Here is a 23,323-nt window from a genome sequence, read left to right on the forward strand (position 1 = left end):
TATCCATTTCTTTAGAAAAGCAGATGGATGTGTGATGGAGAAAGGGGAGCTGGGGTTTCACTGGAAGAGAAAGGTGTTTTAGAAATGGCAATCAGAGGAAAGGAGCCGCTCCTCTGGGGTTCTTTCTCATACTATTCCACAAGAAGCCTCAGCTGAATGAAACCCAACCCAAGGAAAACCTAAGATGCATAAACCTTCATCTAATGGCACACACTTTTAAGAATCAATGTACATCCTCGACCCCATGTCTTCTCACACTTACCCTTGTTAACGTGGTGTGTACTTCAAGAAATCAAGCAACAGGAACTTAGGGACTCAAATGCCCAAACTGGGCAGTATCTGGTCACCCCTATTTTTCTGACGCTTCTCTTCTGCTTTCGTTTTCACCTACACCAACAAACAATTTAGACTTTGAGGCTGCAGCTACATTTTATATTGTTTGTAAACAGCATAGATCTTTGATATACAAATGTCATACGGACAGTGCTAAGGCTGTTTTCTACAGTGTGTGCGAGAGAGAGAAGGAGGGAGAGAGAGAGGTGGGGGGTGCAGCTCCAGGCTTTCTGAGTGCATCTACTCTCCAAGGCCAAAAACGCACATATGGGAGAAGCAGAGCTCGCTTCATATTTTTCCCGTCCTGGATATCAATGAGATGTCCTAATAAACAGCCCCCCAAAAGTTACAAATTTCTCGAACTTTATTGATACACTGCACAATCACAACCATCTCGTATTCATCCTGAATTAGAAAAGGTTACAACTACAATGTAACATGCACAAAATTCAGGTAGTATATTCACCCTTGATACAATTATTGACAGAAATCAAGTCTTCATTGATTTTTTGAAGGAAAAAATACGAAAGAAAATAAAAGAAAAAAAGAACTCTAGAAGGCTGACAAAGTCATACTCTTGTATCATGTGATAAATTTTTAAAGCATTTGAACATAGATTTTTTTTGAAGGATAATTGTGAGAATGGGCACACCCATTGTCTGACACAGCTATAACGGCACCATTGATAACTCATAATTTTTTTTTAAATCTAAAGGACTCTGAACTTGACAGATACATTTTCGTACACCCACACAGTCCTCACAACTGCACTTGACATGTCACGAAAATTTCCGAATGATTAAAAATGCTCCCTTTAACTAACACAAGGGCAGCTTGCAGTACATAGCATTGTTATTATTGATAGCTTTATAAATCTGCCAAATAACATAGAATGTAGCCTCAAAAGGATGGTCGAGGGTTCGCAATCTTTCTTTCTCCACCCAGTGGTGTGGAGCAACTCTGTGCCTTAAAAAGGGCACCATGGAAAGAAACAAAAAGGAATCTCTTTCAAAATGCTGGAAATTAGGCTTAGCTCACTACTTTCAGGATAAAGACAACTGCATCTAATTAAGTCCACTCCACATTTCTTTGGACTCTAAGTATTCTGCACCTGAAGGCTAAATTGAACTGGCTCAGCCCTATCTTTTTTGCCACATCTTTAATTACAAATCTATTTCTTCTTCCTTTCATTTACTTCTCTTCTCTTAAGTAAGAAATGTGGGAAATGAGACTGGCAGTTTTGTTTGTTTGCATGTGGTGATCATTAGGCGTTCTCATCATATGGTCTCTTTTTGAAAATGTTGCCTTCCTACTTACACACCTGTGAAGTTTTACTCAAGTGCCCAAACTTATTTGTCTTCAAGTAAAAAGACAGGGAAGCTCTGAATAATAGGAGGGGAGGCAATTGGGTATGAGAGTTTCCAAGATAAGGTCACATGCAAAATGAAAACAAAAGATTCTTGCTGTTGGAGAAAAAGAAAATAAATGCATTTTTTTCCAAAAAGTAAAACCTTATGCTGCTTCCCTTAATTCCAAAGGGATTGATAATTTGCTTTTGTGTGTATGTTGGTCTGTTTCATTTTGGACTGGTTTTAGGTAATGCATAGCCAGTTTTTCTTTCTCAAGATCGAGGAAAGATGCCCCACCACCAGATCTTACCTCATCTTAAGCCATTCCTCCCCTCCTACCATGGGCTGGCGACAGCCAACCAGCACTTGAAAATTCAATGTACAGCCACTCCTGATGCCGCCACAGGGATAAGCTCTCGTCGGGGTTGCCTGCCCACTTTGGGGTTCTCTGCCTTTCTCATGGAATAGTTCTTTCAGCATAAATAGAACTTGCTGACTTCTCTTTGTTGAAGGCAAATTGACTGAATTGATGCAGAAAAAGATCCTGAAACCCAGCCTCAGTTTTGAAGTTGCTAGAGTCCAGGAATAGTCTTCTCACCCAGGTTTTGAGAACAAACTGCCCAATCTGTAAATGTATCATCTAGTAAGAGGCGTGGATGTAAGAGGAAAGAGGCTGGGGCCTCTTTGTGACACAACACCTTACCTTTTCTTCTGTTTCGTGGAGCACAGTTGCAGCAGAACAGCCATGCACAGTGCTCTGCATAAAGCCTGTGCATGTTTTCACAACCACTTCTCTACATCTCCCCCTCCCCGAATTAAAGCAAGAATGAGAAAAACTAAACATGCTTGTTTAGACTTGCAGTCGACTGTATCAGGCACTTGACATTAAACTACTGAAAAACAAGCTTGGCTGCAGCCTTAACACGAGCACTTTCATTGGCATTACTTTGGTGGAAGTGCATATGAACTCTGTTTTGGGAAGGGGAAGGGTTTCAGAGTCCCTACATTGCTAATTCCTCTCACCTAATCTCCTAACAGGCCTTATTTGGCTTCCTTTTCATGTGGAAAACCTGCAAGAGATGTACTTGCTCAGACTTGCATGTTTTGTCCTGCCTTGCCCCCACCCCATGCCCACTACTGGCACCCTGAACAAATATAGCCTGTAGGCCTTCTCCATGTACTCTCCGTGTGTGAAGTTGGAAAAGTGTGGATATTGTCTTGTGTAAGCATTTGTTGTTCTATATGCTTCAAAATGATGGGTGACAGCCACTCTCCCATGAAGCCATCCCCACCAAAGAAACACAAAAACACAGAAGCAGAAATATGTCTGTTGTGAAGAAGTCATTTTCACTCCCAGTGAGTACCCCAGTTGCCTTGGGTTGTATTTACTTTGTTGTCTTTACCCCAGACAGATGAGGATCAACTGTAGCATTTTTCTCCCTCTGAAACGTGGCTGGGATAGGTACCCACCAGAGGGGCATCTTAGTATCCTTTGGAAGGGGGAACAGCAGGGTTCCATAGTGGCCCTGAAGCCAGCCTTGTTGGGTTGAGAGGTTCTGATGATCTTGGCCAAAGGAGCATAGACCCTTTCCTGTAGAACAAGTCTTGGAGTGAGGAATAGGTCCAGCTTGTCCATTTCAAGCACTGTGTTCTCCAAGACTGTCCACTCTTCACAGCCTTCACATATATTCCACTCCAAAGTAACAAATTTATCATCAGTAGCATGCTCAGATGACACATTTAATTCTCATACACTATCTGACACCAACTCAACTGCAGATGCTGAAGGTGGTGACAGATCTGAAACGTCTATGTGCGACCTTTAATTCTGATTTTGCGCCTGCTCATGATCATCCCTGGAACTGGGAATCAATGCGCCATTCCTGGCACATCATTTACGATTCCCGAATCTGGCTCCTGGTAGCTCACTAGGAAATGCAGATGTCTGTTTACAGCTGGAAAATGTAACATTAATTACACTCACACCAGCTCTACCTCTTAAGACAGTGCTTAGCATTTAGTGTGCCAAGATAGCCTATGTTTGTATGTATGTATATATGTATAGATATCTCTGTGTGTGTTTCCCCATGGCAGAGGTCACACTCATGTGCCTTGATGGACAAAAACAAAGAGGACACTGATACTAGAGGAAGAAGACCAGTTAAGCATTAAGGGCACAGAATTCAATGGTGCTCATATTTTTTATTTTTTAGACTGAGGGCCTGAAAAGGTTTTCCAACTGAGGCAGGGCAGGTCTGTGATTGATGCTGCATTCTCATCCTCTCTGTGGATCAGTCCCTGCAGCACACCTGTGCGGTCTGCAATGCTTTTATTTTGAATCCCAGGCAACTTTGCTGGATGAGTCCTTCTCGTCCCAGGAGACAAGACAGCAAAGGTGGCTCAGCTCTTGTTTGTATGCTGGGTCTGCTTTGAACCTGAAGAGCTGGTGAAGTTCTTCCCCAAAGCCATTGGAGAAGCAGCTGCATCAGAGGAAACTGTGTCACTGACACTTTCTCCCTTCTGTTTGCAGTGTTGTGTTAATCAAGTGCTTGAAAATTAAGTCAGTTGCTCAAGTGCCCTCAGCTTAGAAGAGCTTCCTGAAACAAATACCAGAGTTGTCAATACACCCGCCATGTAATTGGCCTCCATCAGCTTTTTACTGGATAGTTTTCAAACAGATTAAACCAGAACTGGAGCAGAAAGGAGACTCTAGCTGAAGTCATCCCACTCAGGCGGGTGGACTCTTCACTTTGCATTGCAGAGACAGATGTGTTTTTCTCTCATGTTCTTGCTGCTAAGGAAAGCCAGCCATAGGTTCCTGACATGTACTTTCTTGAAGGGTTGAGAGAAGCATAAAGGCTGGCACCTTTGTCCTTCAAGTGCAAAAGGAAAACCACAGTGCTAATCAAAACTTTTCTAGGCTGATCTGCTTCCCAAGAAAATGTTTTAGAAAACACAGGCTCTTCTGGGAATAGTGAGTGACTGATCATTAGCTTGCTACTTTGGCCTATCTGTTAGTGTCTCCCTTGGGTGGATAGGATACCAGATTTTAAAGGGTCCACAACACAGGGTATTGCTTTTGTATTTTGTTAGCCTGTGAGATCGTTGGCTTTCACAGAAGTTGAAAGATAATTTTGAAGATGACAATGTCTGCTGATGGTGTATAAATGAATACAGTGGGAGAGATACAATATGGTTAGAGATTAATATGGGGATGAATTGACAGTGAGTAGTAGGGAGAGAATAGAAAGGAGTGTTAGACAATTACATTGATAGATTGATAAACAGTAAATAGATTGCTAGAGAGGAAGACAGGTGGGTAGATAATTGGCTGGTGAGATAAATCAGATATTTGAGTAGATGGGTAACTGTACCATTACTTTGATAGATAGCTTGACAAAACCTAAATAAATCAGCCACCTATCAATCACGTTTATGAGTTGAACTTCTCTTTTTAAAACAGAGGTTCTATCTTCAAAATGCCTCCCCCTTTTTTGGTCACTTGACTTGCAAAATTTAGTGTTGGGTTTCATGCATAGCCCCAAACTTCAAATCTCTGCAGATGGTGGAAGGAATGAGTAGAGCGGAGGGGCTACAGAAGATGGCACAATCATCTATATTGAAATCTATAGATATGGATATAGTAGGATAGTGTCCCAGAAAGAAAAGACGTGAACCCTAATGGAATTAGATAATAATTAACATGGATGGGGGCATATGTACATTGTCATTAAGAAAATAATCACAGATAATAGGACACTTGGATGTAGCTCTTGCTGTGCACTATGTTATAAGTCAAGTTGTGTCTTCAGGGTGTTTATTGTGAGGCTCAATTTTTGCCCAAATGAAACTTACGTTTTGTTGTGTGTGGCAGAGGATGTTGGTGGGAATGATGATGAGGAGAGAAGCAGAGGAAAGGGAAGGGTCAAGGTAGCAGGAGCAGACCCCATTTTTGGACACACCAATGAATGATTATCCTACACGTGGTAGAACCCTGCCCACCCCGCCCCCAACCCCACTCATTCAAGCTGGAAATAAAAGCAAACAAACAAATAAACAAAAACAAAAAAGAAAACAAATCTAGAAGAACAGAAAAAAACAAACAAAAAGAAGCCCAAGCTGGTTTGCTCTCCGCAGTGTAGATTAAAGTCTGTGATATGGAGAAGCAGGCGTTGCTCAGAGGACCTAGGATTTCTTATCAAAACTTGATGAAGAAGTGGGCTAAGAGGGTCCCTGATAGCCAGAGACAAGCCAGTGCTCTGGAGGCCGAGTTTACACCATCAATGACTGCTCCAGGCCCTGTGTAGGGGAGAGAGAGACAGACCCATTAGCATACACCCAAGGACACCATAGTTTTTCCCTGACAAGCAAATCCACATACATGCTTCCCACCTTCCACCCTTCCGCTGACCATTCCGAGTCTAGACAAAGGAAAAAGCCCATTGGGAGTATTTAGGAACTCAAAGGGGCAAGCTGTTGGGATGCCTTGACCAATGCAGCCTGCTCTGAAAGACTATGCTTAAAAAGTGAATAGGTGAAGCTCAGGCTAGTCATTGAGGCCCGTGGGCCCAAAGGTTAAGGCAACACATGGAAAGGCAGACCTGCTGGCTGTTTTCTAAGCAGTGCCTCTAACTGTGTGCTATACTTGGAGAGTGTCCAGTACAGACAATGATGAGTCGGGGGGCACAGGGCCAGAGAGGCAAGGAGCAGGTGGTGGGGTAGGAAGGGGAGACGGATGGAGACATAAGTCCAAGTGTTGATGTAGCAGACTTGTCAACCTCAATGCATGCAACCTAGGTGTTGTGGAGGCTCCTCCTGCAGCAGCTAAGGAAGGAGGAACAATCATCCCCATGGGTTTTAAAGGCTGGAATTAGGCTTGTCCCAGCAGTCAGTGCTGCCTCCCTAAAGGCCTTGAAGCAGATCAACATGCCCAAAACAGACTGCCCCTGAAGATTCCACCCAAGGGGCTCTCCCTTGATTTTTTTCTACCTTCTCTCTCTCTCTCTCTCTCTCTCTCTGGCCCCTTCCTGTATCCCCAATAAATCATTCAAGGTCCACTGGGAAATAAGTCCACAGTATCATGAGTGCTGTTCTTTTCCCCTCACCTTCCATGGCTCAAGAAGACAAATCACATGGATTGGTATTATCCTAGCCTACTGCAAGGGCAGGTGTATCTAACTTGGACCAGGTGTTCCTCCATCACCTTTATCAGCAAGCACATAGGGTGGTACGCAAGACTAGGATCCAGCAGCAAGTGTATCCCAGAAAAAGCAAAATCTATTATTACCAAGGGATTAAAAGCCATTACGAGGCATTTCTATAAAACTAGTGAAGAAGTAAAGGAGATTCAAAGGAGACAGTACACCTCTTCCACCATCTCAAGCCAGGACTTCACAGCTTCTTTGAGAAGCAAATTGGCCTACTGGAAATAAGCTGAGGTGCAGCAGAACCTCTTTAGACAGGACTAGTTCATTTGGCTTGCCTGTCAACCTTATGATGAGGATTCATGCCTTGCCCAGGAGGGACTCATGGGAACATTTTACTTTGGGAAAGTCACATCTCTCACTTCAGCAATGAGTATACAACTGTTCCTCTCCACTAATCTTAACATGAATACCTTTTCTTTCTACTTAAAATATACATGCTTTTATGGACTAAAAGTCATATTTACTTGATAGCTTGAAGTCTGACTCATATTAGCCTGCATTTTTGTCAGAGAATATTCACAAAAAAGGGCGGAATCCAGGTTGTAGCGACATGTTAATGTCCCAGAGGAGGCTCCATAGATATTGATGGAAAGTAGCCTGACTGTGGGGCTTCCAGCAGTCCTGGCACACATCCTGAGAAATCATACTGGCCTGCAGAATGCACTGAGCTAGAAATGCTCAGGTTGAAGCTCAAGGTAATTCTCTACATATTGTCTTTGAAAGATGAGTGATTTAGATTTTTAAATAAGTTTATTTACATTTTTAAATAAAAATATGTACATAAAGCTACTTTTAAAGAAACATATGGGCAGATTCATAAGGCCCATATGTTTCTTTAAAATTATCTTTTTGTATATATTTTTCTTAAAAAGTATTTTCATGACATATATGGCATATATACTAGACTAGTTTTGTATGTGTATATGTATATACATATATATATATGTCTTTGTCTAATTATTATTTTGAGCTTAAGAAACAATTGAAGCCCTGATATGCTCCATTCTAGACAGAACTCTTGAGTGTAGGAGTCATTCTATCCCAAGTTCTACCAGTGAACTGAAACATTCCTGTGGATACCATGCCATCGGCCCAAGGTTGAATATAGCTAAAGCAAAGAGGAGTGGGGCAATATACACAGAAAACAGACCGTGGAAGAGTGGGGCTCAGAGAGAGAAGGAGGCAGAATAGTAAAGGGAAATGAGTGTTTCTGGTGGTGAGCAGCAGTTGCCATCGGATGCTTGGTGCTTACTGGGCGGAGGTTTACAGTCATATTCAGCTTCTGTTGAGCATTCCCAAGAGTGCAAATGAAAGGGAGACTTAGCAGGTATGTAGGCTGCTCAGCCTGCTTAGGGCAATGATGACAACACACGTTCACACTGTGCTCTCCAGGTGGCAAGCACGATTCTAAATGCTAAACATATAATCGGTCATTTAATCATCACATCAACCCTATGAGCTATGTGCTACTGTCATTCCCACTTTGTAAATAGGAAAACTGGGAACAGAGCAGTTAGACATCTTAGCTATGGCCACGCAACTTATGCACCTTGAGCTGGATTAGAACCAAGTCACTGTCCTCAGAATCTATGCCCTTAATTGTTACAAGTCTACTTCCTCTCTGTAGAAAATGACCATTTGTGCAGGTTTTCCAGGGACCACAGTATCATGGTGTGAGAGAAACAATGGACTGGGAATGCAGTGTCTCTGTATGAATGTGCTGCACCCTAGCTGAGTGACGGTCCCTCTCCGGGCTTTGCTTCTCGCATTGCAAATTGAGAAGAGATGGGGTTTGATGACCTGTGAGGTCCTTCTTCTATTAGCTCTCTGAGTTATTACATGAATGGAAATTCTGCATCCAGGTGTTAGGAGAGATAGTTGGTGAGTAGCCAGACAGCCTTCTTCAGTTGAAAGAAAACCGTCAACATGTGCCTTTTGCACTTCAGAATTCCATCTCCCCTGAGACAGCAAGAGGGCACCGAACACTCTAGACCCTAAAGTTTCCCTTTTGCAGCCCCATTTTCTATGTGGCTTCAGGGAGTTTTATTCTTCAGCAGCTATGATGAGCACCTGCTTTGTCGTATCAAATGCCACAGCAATTTACTGCCAAAGTGCCTTTGGTCAATTGGTGTATGAGAAATGGCTGGGCTATTGTGGCCAGAGAATGAATTTAATCCACTACAATACACAGTGAAGCTAGCATCACTTTCCTCATACAGATCCTGGGCACATTTGAGAGTTGTCAGCTGGGCCAAATGCCAATGCGGTGAGGGCTCTGCCGGAGGGCTCTCCAGCTGTGTTTGGAGCGGGTACATCTATGTACACTCTCTAGACTTGAAGAGTGTGAGACAAAAGCCATGGGCAATGAACTCATTCTTTAATTGCATCTTTGCAGTAGCCCTGTGTAACTGGAAATGAGGAAAAGAAAGTTTCTGGGTTAGTTCTCTCCCACTAGGCTGCTGTATGCTACAGGTGCTCACCTAACTTGGCCAAATGCTTTTCTGCTTTAATATAAAAGTGATGGGTTGCTGCAATTTAAGTAATTTGGTGTGGTCCCATGGCCTCAGGGCTCACGTTTGGTCCCACGGGTTACCATGAGGCTTTTGTAAATGTTAGCTCAACAAAGCTACAGAGCCACCTGTGTGACAGGGGAGGACACGGTTTTGAAGGAACTCTTCAGGCTGAGCTCAGCGGTGGTAGCACTGAAGCTTGCATACATGGCTTCAGAGTCAGGTTGAGTACAGTTTTCTTAGAGCATGGCCTCGGCTGGTAACAGCTGCATGGACTTCTCCAGGTACTTGGTACCCAAGACGATACAATTTTGAATTTCAATATATAGGGTCAGAAACCCAGATGTTTGTATTTATTCATTTATTGGTAAAAATTGGAAGAAAGGTGATTCTTCTCTAAAACCTAGAATACTAGAGGCAGGTTTTTTTTTTTTTTTTTTAGATGGAGTCTCGCTCTGTCGCCCAGGCTGGAGTGCAGTGGCGTGATCTCGGCTCACTGCAAGCTCCACCTCCTGGGTTCACGCCGTTCTCCTGCCTCATCCTCCCAAGTAGCTGGGACTACAGGCGCCCGCCACCATGCCCAGCTCATTTTTTGTATTTTTAGTAGTGACGGGGTTTCACCACATTAGCCAGGTTGTTCTCGAACTCCTGACCTCATGATCTGCCCACCTCAGCCTCCCAAAGTGTGGGAATTACAGGTGTAAGCCACCATGCCCAGCTGAGAGGCAGATTTTTAATGACGTATTCTATTCCAGAAAACTGATGCTAAAATGCTCCCGGATAAAAGCCCACGGGTTTGGAAGAAAGGCGAAGGAGCAGACTTCCTGGAAGCATAACTGAGAAAACATCCCTAGGGACCTCAGGAAATGCTGTCTACGCTCCCCCGGGGTAAGGTCGCTGACCGCAATCTGGCAATGTTGGAGTTGGACCAATTTGGATTTAAATTCTGACCCTGTGGGTTGCCAGTTCTGTGATCTTAGGCAAGATACTTCCTGTTTTCTCACTGAAAACAGGCGTGATGATGCTGAGTTTGCAGGACTGATTGAAGGATGAACGTAATCAGTAGAGTGCCTGGTACAAAGTAGTCATGTGATCATGGCAACTGCTGTTGGAACAGGACCTGCACACCTCCCTGTCCCTTTCTTAGTGGAGACTAATACTAGCTTGTTTAGATAGTTCCAAAATATGTTGAACCTGGGGTGAGGTATTGGTAAGGGAGTGAGTAAAGAGATGAGATAGCTTAAGATTGCAGCTGAGAGAGACCACTGGCTGTGAGGGCTCTGGAGGATGTGGGGCATTGAGCAGGGCACTTGGGAGCCAGCCATAGCCAAGCTTCCTGGCTAGGTCAAAGGGTAATGTGTCCATCCTGCAATGGAGACGGGCCCCAAGCCAGCCTTGGGAAATGTTGAAGTCGTTCATTCAACATATGTGAATTGATCCCTGCCATGCACTAGGCTCTGCTTTCACAAAGAAAGACAGAAACAGTCCATACCTTCAAAAAGCACAAACTTCAGGAGGAGCTAGCTTATCCTCTGTCCTTGACTAAATAAATAAACATATAAACAGACAAATATTTTTTTTAAACCATCACAGATTCTGGGAAGAAAGCCATTTGGAACAAATAACCCTAAATCCCTTTCATCTCAGGAACATCCTGCCTGTTGGATAGTCTTAAGAGGATTGATTTTAAGAGTCAGAACTGAATTTGAATTCTGGCTCTGCTACCCAATAGCAGGAAGACTTTGGACAAGACTGCCGACTACTCTGAAACAGTTTATTTTATGTATAAAATGTGGAAGGAGTAGTTCTATCTACCCTTGCAGGGTTGCTCTGAGAATGAGTTAAGATGGTGTGTGCAATCATCAAGTACAGAGTAAAGGATGATGAAATATTAGGTGAGTTGGAACTAAGGCAAGAATTGCTAATCCATAAAACAGCATCTTGTGTGGGGGTTCTGCTTTTAAAGAAAGAGGTGTTCTAGAATACTGGGTTCTCAAAGGTTACTCTCCAACACCAGCTGAAAGCAAGCTTGGCTCTGGCTGGTAATTGGGTGACCCTGTCCCTTCTGGAAAGGCCTGAAGTGGCTGCTAACCACAGGTAAAATCTTCCTAATGAATGCCAGCTATTCTGAGGAAACGTATTCAGTAGCCCAGTACTTTCTGTCGGCAAATGCCACGTTTAAGGACTCTTTCTCTATTTATGGTTAACAATAATTCAAATGAACTAGAATGGCTGCTACAAATATCAGGCTTAATTAAATATTTTCAGGGATAAATGGAAAGTAAGAACATGTAATTATGCCCTTTACCATTATTCCAGCACCTCCTCCTTCACCCTTTTTAATGTTAAAAATTAATGGCTTCTTCACGCCTGAAGTTAAGCATCTTTAAAAATATAAGCTGAAATGAAGATGCAAAGCCACAAAATAAACTGAGTGACAACACAGTGACAACAACAAAATACTTTGGGGACAGGTATACAGACAAATAAGATTTCCTTTAGAATATAGAAAGAATAGTTAGAGACCAGATATGGTTAAGAGACAAGTTTCAGAAATGACAAAGGGATCCATTTGTGTGGACATTATGGCCAGAGCAGGTCCATGCAGCTACAAGGGAAGCTCAGCAGGGGTAAGACACATAGCAACAACAACAACAACAAAAATGAACAAATAAAAATTCTACTTTTGAGAGGCTACGTATCTTGGTAAATTGCTAGGTTTGTGCAAAAGTCATCGTGGTTTTTGCCATTACTTTTTTTTAGAGACTGAGTCTCACTCTGTCACCCAGGCTGGAGCACAGTGGCACGATCTCGGCTGAATCTGCCTTTCAGGTTCAAGTGATTCTCCTGCCTCAGCCTCCCAAGTAGCAGGGATTATGGGCATGCACCACCATGTCTGGCTAATTTTTGTATTTTTGTAGAGACGGGGTTTCACCATGTTGCCAAGGCTGGTCTTGAACTGCTAGCCTCAAGTGACCCACTCGCCTCGGCGTCCCAAAATGCTGGAATTACAGGTGTGAGCCACCACGCCTGGCCTAAACATTAGATTTTTTTAGAAGAAAATTTGGTTGAAGGCTTAAAACAGAATAAAGCCACGCCTACCACATAAGAACTGGGAACTTCAAGCCTGGCCATCCTGGCACTAAGCTTTTGTTGCTGCATTCAGGGGTGGCTCACCACCCTCTTGAGTGGCAGGTGTTGACAATCACAGCACCCAAACTCAGCACAGAGCTCTCAGAAAACAATATAGAAGCTTCCTGCTGAGATCCTGCCTCATGAGAGATTTTGAAGCTTAAAAATGTAGTGTATATAACAAGCCATGAAGGTATTGGAATGTGTCACTGGTTTTCCTTTCCATGATTACAATGAAAATATGACATCGATCTCCAGAAACCATAAACTATATAGCTGAAATTCTACTAAAATGGCAGATGGTAGCGTGACCACACTAAAAAAGAAAAGAAAATAAAAAGCCCCTAGGCAAGTTGAGCTTGTTGATAGCACAGCGAGATTAATGAAATATCTGAAGTCTAAGAAGATACGGTTTTGTTCTGAAATTTGGATAGGTTTTGTAAGTCTGATTATGAACTGTGTGACCTTCCTAATGAGGAACCAAAAGGATAATGATGTTCTTGGTGATTAAAAGAGGAGCAAAGAAATCTAATTAGATGATGTGTGTGTTACACTTGTTGGTGAAACATAAAGCTATTTTTAGAGGTGCTGGCTGATGAAGGCACATCACTTCCCTTCAAAGGGAACTTTTCCTCCATTGAGTTTAATTACAGCGGCAAACGTGGCACTGTGTTGTTTCACAAGTAAGATCAACCAATGAGGCTCTGCAGCACAACTAAGACCAGTCGATAAAGAGGCAACCATCTTTCTTCTGTTCTCCTTAACACACCCTGTTTTGTGCTTACTACAAAAACAAAAGCTTAAGAAGTTAATATCAGAAGTTAATTCAAATATGTCAGCTCATCACAAACCTGGAAGAGACAAGACTTGAGTCTATGTTGAACCATAAGCTCTGTGTCTGTGCTGACATCAGCACACCCTGAACGCTCAATGTTAAATTCTAAATGCTTAGGCTAATAGCCAGATGTCAATGATTCAGAGCGAGGAGGGCGGGGTACGAGCAAATGACAAGGAACCTCATCAAGAATGAAATGGGAAATGTCTGCAGTTTTTTTCTAATATGTTGACATTTTGCAGGTTGGGGGAAAATACAAATGATTACGCCGCTGTCATCAGCCAAAAGCAATGGTGTTTCTCTCTGACTCATTCCCTTCCCACCTGGATTTAAATTGTGGAGTTGAAAAATAAAAATCATACACGTTATCAGCAGGAAATGGACAAATATGTGCAGCTTTTGATGTCTCTGCAAGAAGATATCATGTGATGAACGTCTTCCTAAACAGAGAATTGGAATATGTGGTATAGCCTCCTTCAAAAAGGAGATCTGGGATGGGGGTCCCCAAATTTTAAATTAGATTTGGAACATACAGGAGGCCAGAATGCAAGGGAAAGTCAGAAAAATAGTCATTTGGCTTCCCTGAGGGGAGGGGACTACGAGTCCTCTTGGGTATTTGGCTTTTCTTTGGTTAGTGAAAGGTATGGAACTGTATAGAGGCTATAACTGATGCCCTCATTGGCCGGAAGATATATTTATTAATTCAACAAACAGTTACTGGGCAACACTCACTGGAAGATATAGTGTTACATCCTCTAAGTGCAGAAAAAGACACAAACAAAATATAAGCATAGGGGTAATCTACCATGAGAGACCAAAAGATGAGGGATTGATCCTTCAGTGGAGCTCACAAATGCTTTACATATGAGGCATCATTGAGCAGAGTCCAGAAATTATGCACTCATCAGGCACAGAAGAGGGCACAAGCCTGCCTCTGTGACCCTCCAGCACACTGGGAGACACAGTACATGGGTTTGAAAGAAACAGGGGATTAAGATCAGACAGACCTAGGTACAAAACCTGCTGCTGTCCCTTGCACCTTCCGTCCATGGTGGAATCCCTCCTACCTGGGGGAATTCAGTAACATCATTTGTTCTTTGAGCTCTAGGCTCTTCTTCTGTCCAATGAAAAATGATAACAATATCTATCTCAAAGTGTTCTTAGGTGTCTAAAGCCATGTGTGGCTGACACTCGATAGCTGGCAGCTTCTTCACTCCTCAAGCATGGCACTTCCTATATTTTATTGTAACTGTCTATTTACTTGTTTGTGCAAGATCAGAAATTCTGTTTCGCCTGGTACTTTAGTCTTTAGTATAATTCCTGGCATACAGTAGGCACTAAACAAATATTTGTTGACTGGATGGATGGATGGATGGATGGATGGAGAGTGGCAACAGAATGATGTGTAACGGGATCTGGGACACAGGGGGCCCAGCCTGGTGGATGCAGGGAAGGTTGCAGGTGGAGTGCTGGGGACACTTGAAGCTATAAGGCTACGCAGATCTCACAGCGAGAACAGCCTTAATGCCAAGCTGTTCTGGGAGGCAGAAGTTTTCAGCAATCGAAATGACAAGGTTCATTCTGAGTTTTGGAAATGTCACTTGGCCCTGCTGTGGCAAACCGACAGGAGTTGGATTGCCGAAGAAAGATGAGAGAACCAGTGAGAGGATATCACAATTGTCCATGTGCGACGCCTGCCACAATGTGAGTGATAATGGAGATGGAGAAGTCAGAGGAAAGGCCATTTGGTGGGACTTGTTGGCTAACAGATGTGAGGAGTGAGGGAGAGGAGGAAGTCAAAAATGACCAGAGATTCCAGAGAGTGTGCAGGGGAAGAGCGAGGCATGCCCCGAGCGTTCCCAGCGGAGAAGGGCTGCCTTTGAGACCCCTGCGGAATATTCAGGGAGAGAGAGTGGCTTGTAGCTCAGAATTCAGGAGAGAACTAAAGACACAAATTCAGGAATTATCAGGCTGTTGTTCAGAGGCCATCAATCTTCAGTGTGCATAGGATTCCCTGGGAGAGCTTCTTAAAAAGTACATTCTCAGGACCTTCCCTAGAGATTTTGATTAAATGATTCTGGGGCAAGGCTCACATATCTGCATTTTTAAAGCATCCGGAATAAGGCTAATGCAGGCCAACAAATACCTCACCACTGGGTGCCTGAAGGTACAGTAGAGCCCTTCCCCTCTCACCGTAGGCTGACCCCCGGGAAGACTGATAGGGCAGGTGCCAGAGGAGCTAGAAGCAGACTGAGGAAGGTAAGGAGACAGTCACCACCCGGTTATATCACAGAAGCCAGAAGTGGGGCATTGTGGGGTGAGAGGGGGTCTGGCACTGAGACAAGGTCGGGTGTTAGAGGGAGACAGATCGTGGTAGCTGAGGCATAAGTAGGTTTGAGAAAGGCAGATACAATGCGAATTCTCCCTCCCAGAGGCCTGTGGCTGGAGGGAAGAAAAGGCACGGGTGAGGCATGGAGGTCGCACTGAAGAGAAGCTCAGTCTTTGTGCCCCCTCTCCATGTCCCAGCTAGAGCCACCTGGGGATAGGTGTAGTTGTGAAGATGCCCTAATACAGACATGGAACAAGAAGATGGAGGGGGAAGAGGAGAGAGGTGGGGGATAAGGCAGCGGCGCTGAGGGCTCTGCCCATGGGTGGGATGGTTTCCCATGAGAAGGAGGTCAGCAAAGGGCAGAAGGTGAGAGCCGCTGCCTGGTGCAGGCTCTGGCAGAAGGAAGTCCGGCTCAGAGAGCCAGTCTGATATGTATATTTATTCTAGAAGAATGGCCATTAGCAAAAGAAGATAGAGATTACGCCCTCATGGCTCCCAGGAGCCGCGAGGCAGGCTGGAGTCACAGCTGCTCCAAGAGGGCTCAGGCTTGGCCTGAGGAAGAAACTCTGTGCACAGATGTTGACTTAACTGGAGCGTTTTCCTTTTTCACTTGCGATGACAGGATTCCTATGAGTTGTCCCTGCGCCCTACACTTAACTCTTAATGTAACTGATTTGTGTCGCTGCAATTTCACAGATAAAATGTGAGAAATTTGTTTTTCTCTCTGCAGTCTCCCCCTCCGTCTTGGCTTTGTTTGCGTTCTCTCTCCCCTTCCCCTGCCAGTTCCAGTCATCCAGGCGTTTACATGCCTCATTAAGCACGTCGCACTCTCTGCAGTGCCGGATGTAATCAAGTCCAGAATCTTCCTTCTCTGCACATTAAGGACAGGATGGGGGGATGGGGCTTCTTGCTCAAGGCCCAGAGGGGACAAAGGGGGTTGGCGAACTGAGAGAAAGTGAGTCACCTCCACAAGGGACAGAGCTGTGGTCAGCAAGCTGAAACCCAGCCACCCCTGCTGTACTTAGGCCTGGCAAGACTTCGAGGTGCCAAGGGGCTCCCTGTGGACCTTCCAATGGCTGCACCCACTCAGTAAAGCTAACGAATGCTTAGAGCAAGCTGATTTTCAATGTTTGGAGCAAGCTACTGTGCAAAGATTGTCCATGGTTATGGTTGATAGCTTTTGGAGACCTGTTCCTCGCCCTTTGTTCCCATTGTTTCCCAAATTCAGCCCAGACACTTAGAAAGCTGAAAGTAACCTTGGAGTTCATTTTGCTCTGCTTTTCTGTTTTACGCATGACTTAGGAACAGACAGCATCACGGTTTGTCTGTATCAGAGTCAGGACTGGAACCCCGTGTTCCTTGCTGCTGGCGTTGACCGCCTTTCCACATCGGGCCACTTTTCCAGCACCTGCAGTTGCCTGGGGCTAAGGAAAGTGGGTGGTCTAAAATATGGCTGTGAGTTGGCGCTCTGCCTAGCTGACCACTCTGTCCTTGTGGCTCTATGTGGGGAAGGCAACCGGTGTGATGAAGAAGAAGCATTTCATATCAGTGCCAACAGCTGTTTCATCTCGGATGATCACCTACCATGTTGTCACTCACACGTTTCTACTCATTTCAGGTTTCCAACCACTCACCAACCCATTGTCTCCAGTTTTTGTCCTCTGCATTCTTTCAAAATTGCTTATATCCCATTTTCCTTTGCTCTTTGCTTGTAGGTATGAAATATATAAAAGATGTAGTGTGAGAGAGGCACGCTGTGAAGGGATCACGGGGCAGAGTCAAAGAGGGCTCTCAGAAAACAGACTGACCGTCTGTGAGAGTAAATACAAATGCATGCCTGCAGATGGGGACTGTGTGTTGGGGAAGTAGGAGCATACGGGTTGCAAATCTAAAAATTGTCCTTTACAAGAATGGCTTCAGAAGTAGATAGAAGAAAGGAGAATTTGATGTGGGAGATGGGTCCAAGAAGACTAATTGCTGATATGAGGCTCCATTTGGAAAGTCACCATGTCCATGATGGGTTGCCAGGTCTTATGAGCTGGATTGCAATAGGAGCAAAGTGCTCCAGCGTGGGAATGGGAGTATATAGCCTCAAATCCCAGCACAAGATAGAAGAAAGGAGAATTTGATGTGGGAGATGGGTCCAAGAAGACTAATTGCTGATATGAGGCTCCATTTGGAAAGTCACCATGTCCATGATGGGTTGCCAGGTCTTATGAGCTGGATTGCAATAGGAGCAAAGTGCTCCAGCGTGGGAATGGGAGTATATAGCCTCAAATCCCAGCACAAGCACTGATAAGCCAGGGTGTTTTGAGTTATCTGCCTAACCTCTCAATTTCCTCAAGTGTAAAATCAGGATAAATATAGTACTTACTTCATAGAGTCACTAAGGGTGATAAAAAAGGAAAAGCACTTAGTCTAGTGCCCTGTACACAGTAAATGGTTGGTAATAATTAGGCATAATTATGGGGGCATTGAGGACTAGGAAGAGCATCCCTGGCCAGGAGAAAGAGCAGGTCAACCAGACACTATCTGTCTGATCTTGTGCTGAAACTATTGCCACACAGTCATAGGATCAGAGAATTGTGCCTTGTAGGGACCACAGAAACCAAACATCTTATCCAAAATGCCTTCACTGATTAAAAATATAAAAGACCTACTGAGATTGACCTTCCCAAAGCCATTCAGCCAGCGAGCAGCATAGGGTGAGACACATACCCCTTCCTCTATGCCATGGCATTTCAATTCCTGACAGCTAAATTGTGGCTGTGACCAATACGTCCTTTCCATCCCCACATACATTCACACATTCATTCATTCCACAAAGATTTCCTGTGAGCTACTGTGTGTAGATCTTTGTATTAGGTCCTAGGGATTAAGCCAGGTATAGCCCCTATGTTCATGGAGCTTACAGGATAAAGAGGAAGAAATACTTTAAACAAACAACTTTTGAAATATTAAACAAAAACAAAATTACAACTAGAAGATAAAGTCTATAGAAACAAGGAATCTATCTGTTGAGTCACTGCTGTCTCCTGATCACATAGAACAGTGCCTGGCTTGTAACGGGTCCTAAATGCATGTTTGCTAAATGAATGCTAGACAATGAATGCCCTGTGTGAGTGCAGCAGTCAAAGGCACGGAATGAGTGGATGCAGAATTGGGGACTGGCCTGCTCAGAGAGGTCAGGAAAGTCTTCCTTCAGGAAGGGATGCTGAATGCAAGTGTGTGCCAACAGGGTGAAGGGAGATAGGGTGGGTTATAGGGACTGTGAATGCTGGAGAGGAAGGACACAGGGGACTTTGGAGGAAAGAAAAGAAGTCCAGTTGAGCAGTGACTCTGGCAGGCATATGGAGGGAAGAGGCGATAGCGTGGGCCATGTCACAATAAGTGTTGGCGGGTACCAGTAGAAACACGACAGTATTCAGTGAGTCATGCCGCTTTGATGAACATTGTCTTATTGACAATTCACAGTGACACTCTCATGTCCACAGGTCAGAAAATATCACCCTACTTAGCCGAGTGGACTCAGGCCTGTGGTTTTTGTTTGTGGTCGAATCCACACATCTAAATGTAGCATTTATGGGATTCTGAATGGACACAATCTGATTTAATCCTGTCACCAGTCTCTTGAAGCAGGCGTTAATGTCCCAATAGCATATATGCAGGAAGGAAGACTCAGCAAGTTTAAGTGAATTGGGATGTGAAGGCTGAATTGGGATGTAAATGTCTGCCTGTGCTATGGGCTGAATCGCATCCCTCTACTACCAAATGTCTATGTTGATGCTCTAACTCCCAGTATGTCTGTATTTGGAGGTGGCACCTATAGGGAAGTAATTAAGGTTAAGTGAGGTCATAAGGGTGGGACCCTGATCCAATATAGTTACTGTCCTTATCAGAAGAGACACCAGAAAGCTCCCTCTCTCTCTTTTTCTATGAGAATTCAGAGGAGAAACCATGTGAGGACATAGCAGCTGTCTGCAAGCCATGAGGTGAGCCCTCACAGGAGCCACCTTGGCAGAAACCTGCATCTTGGACTTCTAGCCTCCAGGACTTTGAGATAATAAATGTCTGTTGTTTAAGCCATCCCATCGGTAGTATTTTGTTACAGCAACACAAGCCAACTAAGACAGTTTTGGTATACACTGGTTGTTGTTATCTGCCATGACACACCTCTTTCTTAGTGAAGGGCAGAGAGAGACAAGAAGGGCCATTGGGTTGTCAGTCCTGTGCCCTTCTCTGCATCATACTCCCTGCAACAGCAATCCCACCAACCATGGGGATAATGGCAGGTTGTGGCAGGGAAGTGACTAAATCCCACCCTATCCTCTCAGTGTTTTTAAGACTAAGGCATGGGTGTTCCTGGTCACTGGGTTGCGGGCAGGACTATACATCTGTGAGTGTCTTGGATCAAGAGCTGTGAGCAGTGATAGTTGAGGAGCTGATTTCAGGTCTAGAAAATTCAAATGTCATCTCTTTGCATGTGAATGAGATTGACATCTTAGAACAGTAGGGTTGAGGGTCTTCCAGTTCTGGAAGCAGAGCTGAGCAGCAGCTACTGCTTCTTCTAAATGCCTCAGCGACTGTGTAAGAGTGTGTGTGAGTGCATGCATGCGTGTGCCTGTTTCTCTTTGCTGACGCTGTGGGCAAATGCTCCAATACCTAATACAGGGCTCCTTCTCTAGGTCTCATCCAGTATCTATTCATTAACTAAGTGGTCTTCAGTGTTACCCAAGCTCTTTAGTCCTCCTTTCACTTACCTGTAAAATGGGGTTAATAATGTGCCTTGCACAGCCCTGACATGATGCCTAGAAACCAGTACACGTTTGGTAAATAGCAGATATTATGATTATAATAATGATCCCAAGTACTTTTATTCTAAAATAAAGTTTTTAGAACTAAACCATTAGCCCTGTTTGCCTTGGGCTAAAATAATAAAACATTCATAATAGGGTGATGTCCCCACCGAGACAGTTATCTATTAATCCAGTTGGTCTCTGGGCTGGGTTGCTCTTGGTGCTGCCATGTGCAGAAATAGCAGAATGAGCATTCTTTTCAAAGATTACCAAATATAAGGTTCTTGTTTTGGGGGCAAAAACCCCTTCCCCTGAAACACATAAAGCTATTCCACAGAGTGCATTTGAAAGCCATCATATTCTACATGCTTATTATCTAAACTGTGTAAACCAAGCCCCTTGAGGTCTATCGACCTCAGAGACATAAATTACAGAGGTGAAGCAGGCAAGCCTATCTTTGAAGTAGGCTAAAACTCAAAGGCATAGGCATTCAGGCAGGCAGAGGTAGGAAGGAACATGCTGTACCCACCTGCCACTGCTGATGAGGGGCTTATTTCTAAGACACACACAGCACAATGCACACACAATGCAGAGAGAAAACAAAAGACATAGATCACACATTTCAGATGGTTGGTGGACAAAGTTTACTTAATGTCAGTGCTGAAAGCTTGTGTCTGAGGTGCACGTGGAAACGTGGATACCTCTCTTCATCCTTCATCCTCTCATCCTACTCATCGGATGCTTCCCTCTAATCAAACCTCAGCAAATAAACAAATACATATGCACATAAAGTATCACAACAAGCTGGCCCTGGCCCATGGTGTGAAATGTTGCAGAAGGATATGGATGCCACAGTGTGGGAAAATGGAGTTAGGGAGACGTAGGGGCTTTAAAGGAGGTCAGTCCTGGCTCCCAAGCCTTCTCCACCCATATGGGAGGGAAAGACCTTCAGAGAGGGTTTGCTGCTCCAGTTGTGGATAGAGCAGCCACCTGATAAGGTCTCAGACTACTACTCCATTCTTCCCCATGGATGAGAATACGAAATGCAAGCAACATGAGATTCATGATGGAAGCAGGTGACTTGGTTTAAAGCAACAAATATCACCCCCAGAATCAGAGACTCCAACTACAGAAGGCATCTTAAAATTACACAGTTGAATTGACCCATGGTTCTATCTTCTTTATACAAAAACCATTCTACCTGATTCACAGTTTGGTTTACTGCTATTGTAAGGGCAAACTTTGCCTTTTAATGACCATGAAATATCAATTACTGTGTAAATATCTCTGCATGGCATGCTAGGGGAATGGCAAGGAGAAGTATGTCTTATCTACAGGTGGTGGGTTGAGTAGGATGGATGGACACAGGCCAAGCAGATTGCAACTTTCTCCCTCCTGAGTCCCTCAAGCTTCCCCATGTGGCTGAGCCCACTGTATCCAGGCTTCCAGCACTCACCATACAATGTGATGCTGGCATTGGTGTTCCCAAGCTTGTTCGTGGCCACACAAGTATAGTTCCCATAATCCTTTTCTGAAACATTGAAGAAAGTCAGAGTGGACATGCGGCCTTTGTTTTCAATCCTCATTCCATCCAGACCAGTGGCTAACCTGCAAGAGGGAAGACATTGCCATCAATTCATTCTACAAAGAGGCCCTCCTCGTCACCAAACTCTTTCCTCCAACTAACCTCGTCCCTCAAACTCAAACCCTAAGCACTTCAGTGTCCAACAGGAGGAGAAGGGAAAGGATGCTCTTGCCCAATGGGATAAATGTACTGGCTTCTAATTCCCAATGACTGACATGTCTACAACCAGTCTCAGATTCAGAATCATGGTCAGTTCATTTTCTCCACTTCCCAGCCTCCTCCATTTTTTTTCCCGTTGTAAAAAGAGACTTTGTTACAAAAGAGGGCATAATACATTTCTGTTTTGCCTTATCTTTCCCCTTTTCTTCATCCTCATCCTTCTCCCATGTGGGGATAGACCATCAGCTCTGCTTCAGAACTGTCCAGGTGTCATTTAAAAGGTACCTGGTTTCTTCCTTGAACCATTGGAATTCAGCCATGGGGACTGCAGAGGCTTCACAGCTCAGGATGCCCTTCTGACCGACTGAAACACCAGTGTTCTTGGCTTTTGAGATATAGGGAGGATCTGTGGGAAACACACACACACACATGCACGGGCATGCATGCACGCACACACAGAGTGATTTCGTGAAAGAGATGAAGGGCACATCCAGCCATTTGCTATGTAAATGGATTTCTTGTGACAACCCTCTTTCCCAGTAAAATAATCATTTATTTCAGGAAAAATAAGCTGCTTGAAGATACTGAATTGACCCCAACCTCTTTTTCAGGCCTCCAAACCCATTCTCAGTTAACAATTCTCTCCATTTGCTGAAAACTCTGGCAGTCACAGGAAGACTCCAGGGACAAATGGCACGGAGGCCATGGTGGGCAAAGCCATCTGATGAAGTATTTTTCTGTTGGCAGGAACCTGGGTCCTTTGGAAAATGGCACTGCCATTACCAGATTGTCCACCTACTCCCTGTGCCGTCTTTTCCCCAGAACCCCCTGGTGCAGGTCCACTCACAGTTTACAGTGATTTTTACTTTCCGCACATCGGGCGCAGCGACATCGTTCAACGCGCTGCATTCGTACTCCCCGGACTGGTCTCGCTTGATGTCAGAGATCTCCAGGTACTCATCCTCACTTACAAAGCCCTGGCCTTCTGGGAAGAAAGAAGCAGACAGGAAACAATCAGGAAACTGTGTAACCAGGGACAGAACCATATTCACATGTAGAGATTGTAGGAGGAGGAAGAGAAAAAGCCA

General features: G+C 44.2%; 1 protein-coding gene across 8 annotated transcripts in view; it reads right to left on the bottom strand.

The window, feature by feature from the left end:
• Positions 1-679: 679 nt before the first annotated feature.
• Positions 680-23,323, bottom strand: part of OPCML (opioid binding protein/cell adhesion molecule like) — a 1,145,446-nt gene continuing 1,122,802 nt past the window's right edge. For 5 of the 8 annotated variants that reach the window (XM_063608310.1, XM_055095121.3, XM_057299297.2 and 2 more), the window contains 4 exons: positions 23,083-23,220; positions 22,521-22,641; positions 21,948-22,099; positions 680-5,981 (listed from right to left, as the gene is read on the bottom strand). In XM_063608310.1, the coding sequence (XP_063464380.1) occupies positions 5,881-5,981; positions 21,948-22,099; positions 22,521-22,641; positions 23,083-23,220 (512 nt within the window). In that variant the 3' untranslated portion in view covers positions 680-5,880. Of the gene's footprint in view, positions 5,982-20,943; positions 21,048-21,947; positions 22,100-22,520; positions 22,642-23,082; positions 23,221-23,323 lie in introns of those variants that run through there. The other 3 variants (XM_008973268.5, XM_063608311.1, XM_055095120.2) reach the window with 3 other exon arrangements.

This window comes from Pan paniscus, chromosome 9 (genome assembly GCF_029289425.2).
Source record: "Pan paniscus chromosome 9, NHGRI_mPanPan1-v2.0_pri, whole genome shotgun sequence".
Taxonomy (NCBI): domain Eukaryota; kingdom Metazoa; phylum Chordata; class Mammalia; order Primates; family Hominidae; genus Pan; species Pan paniscus.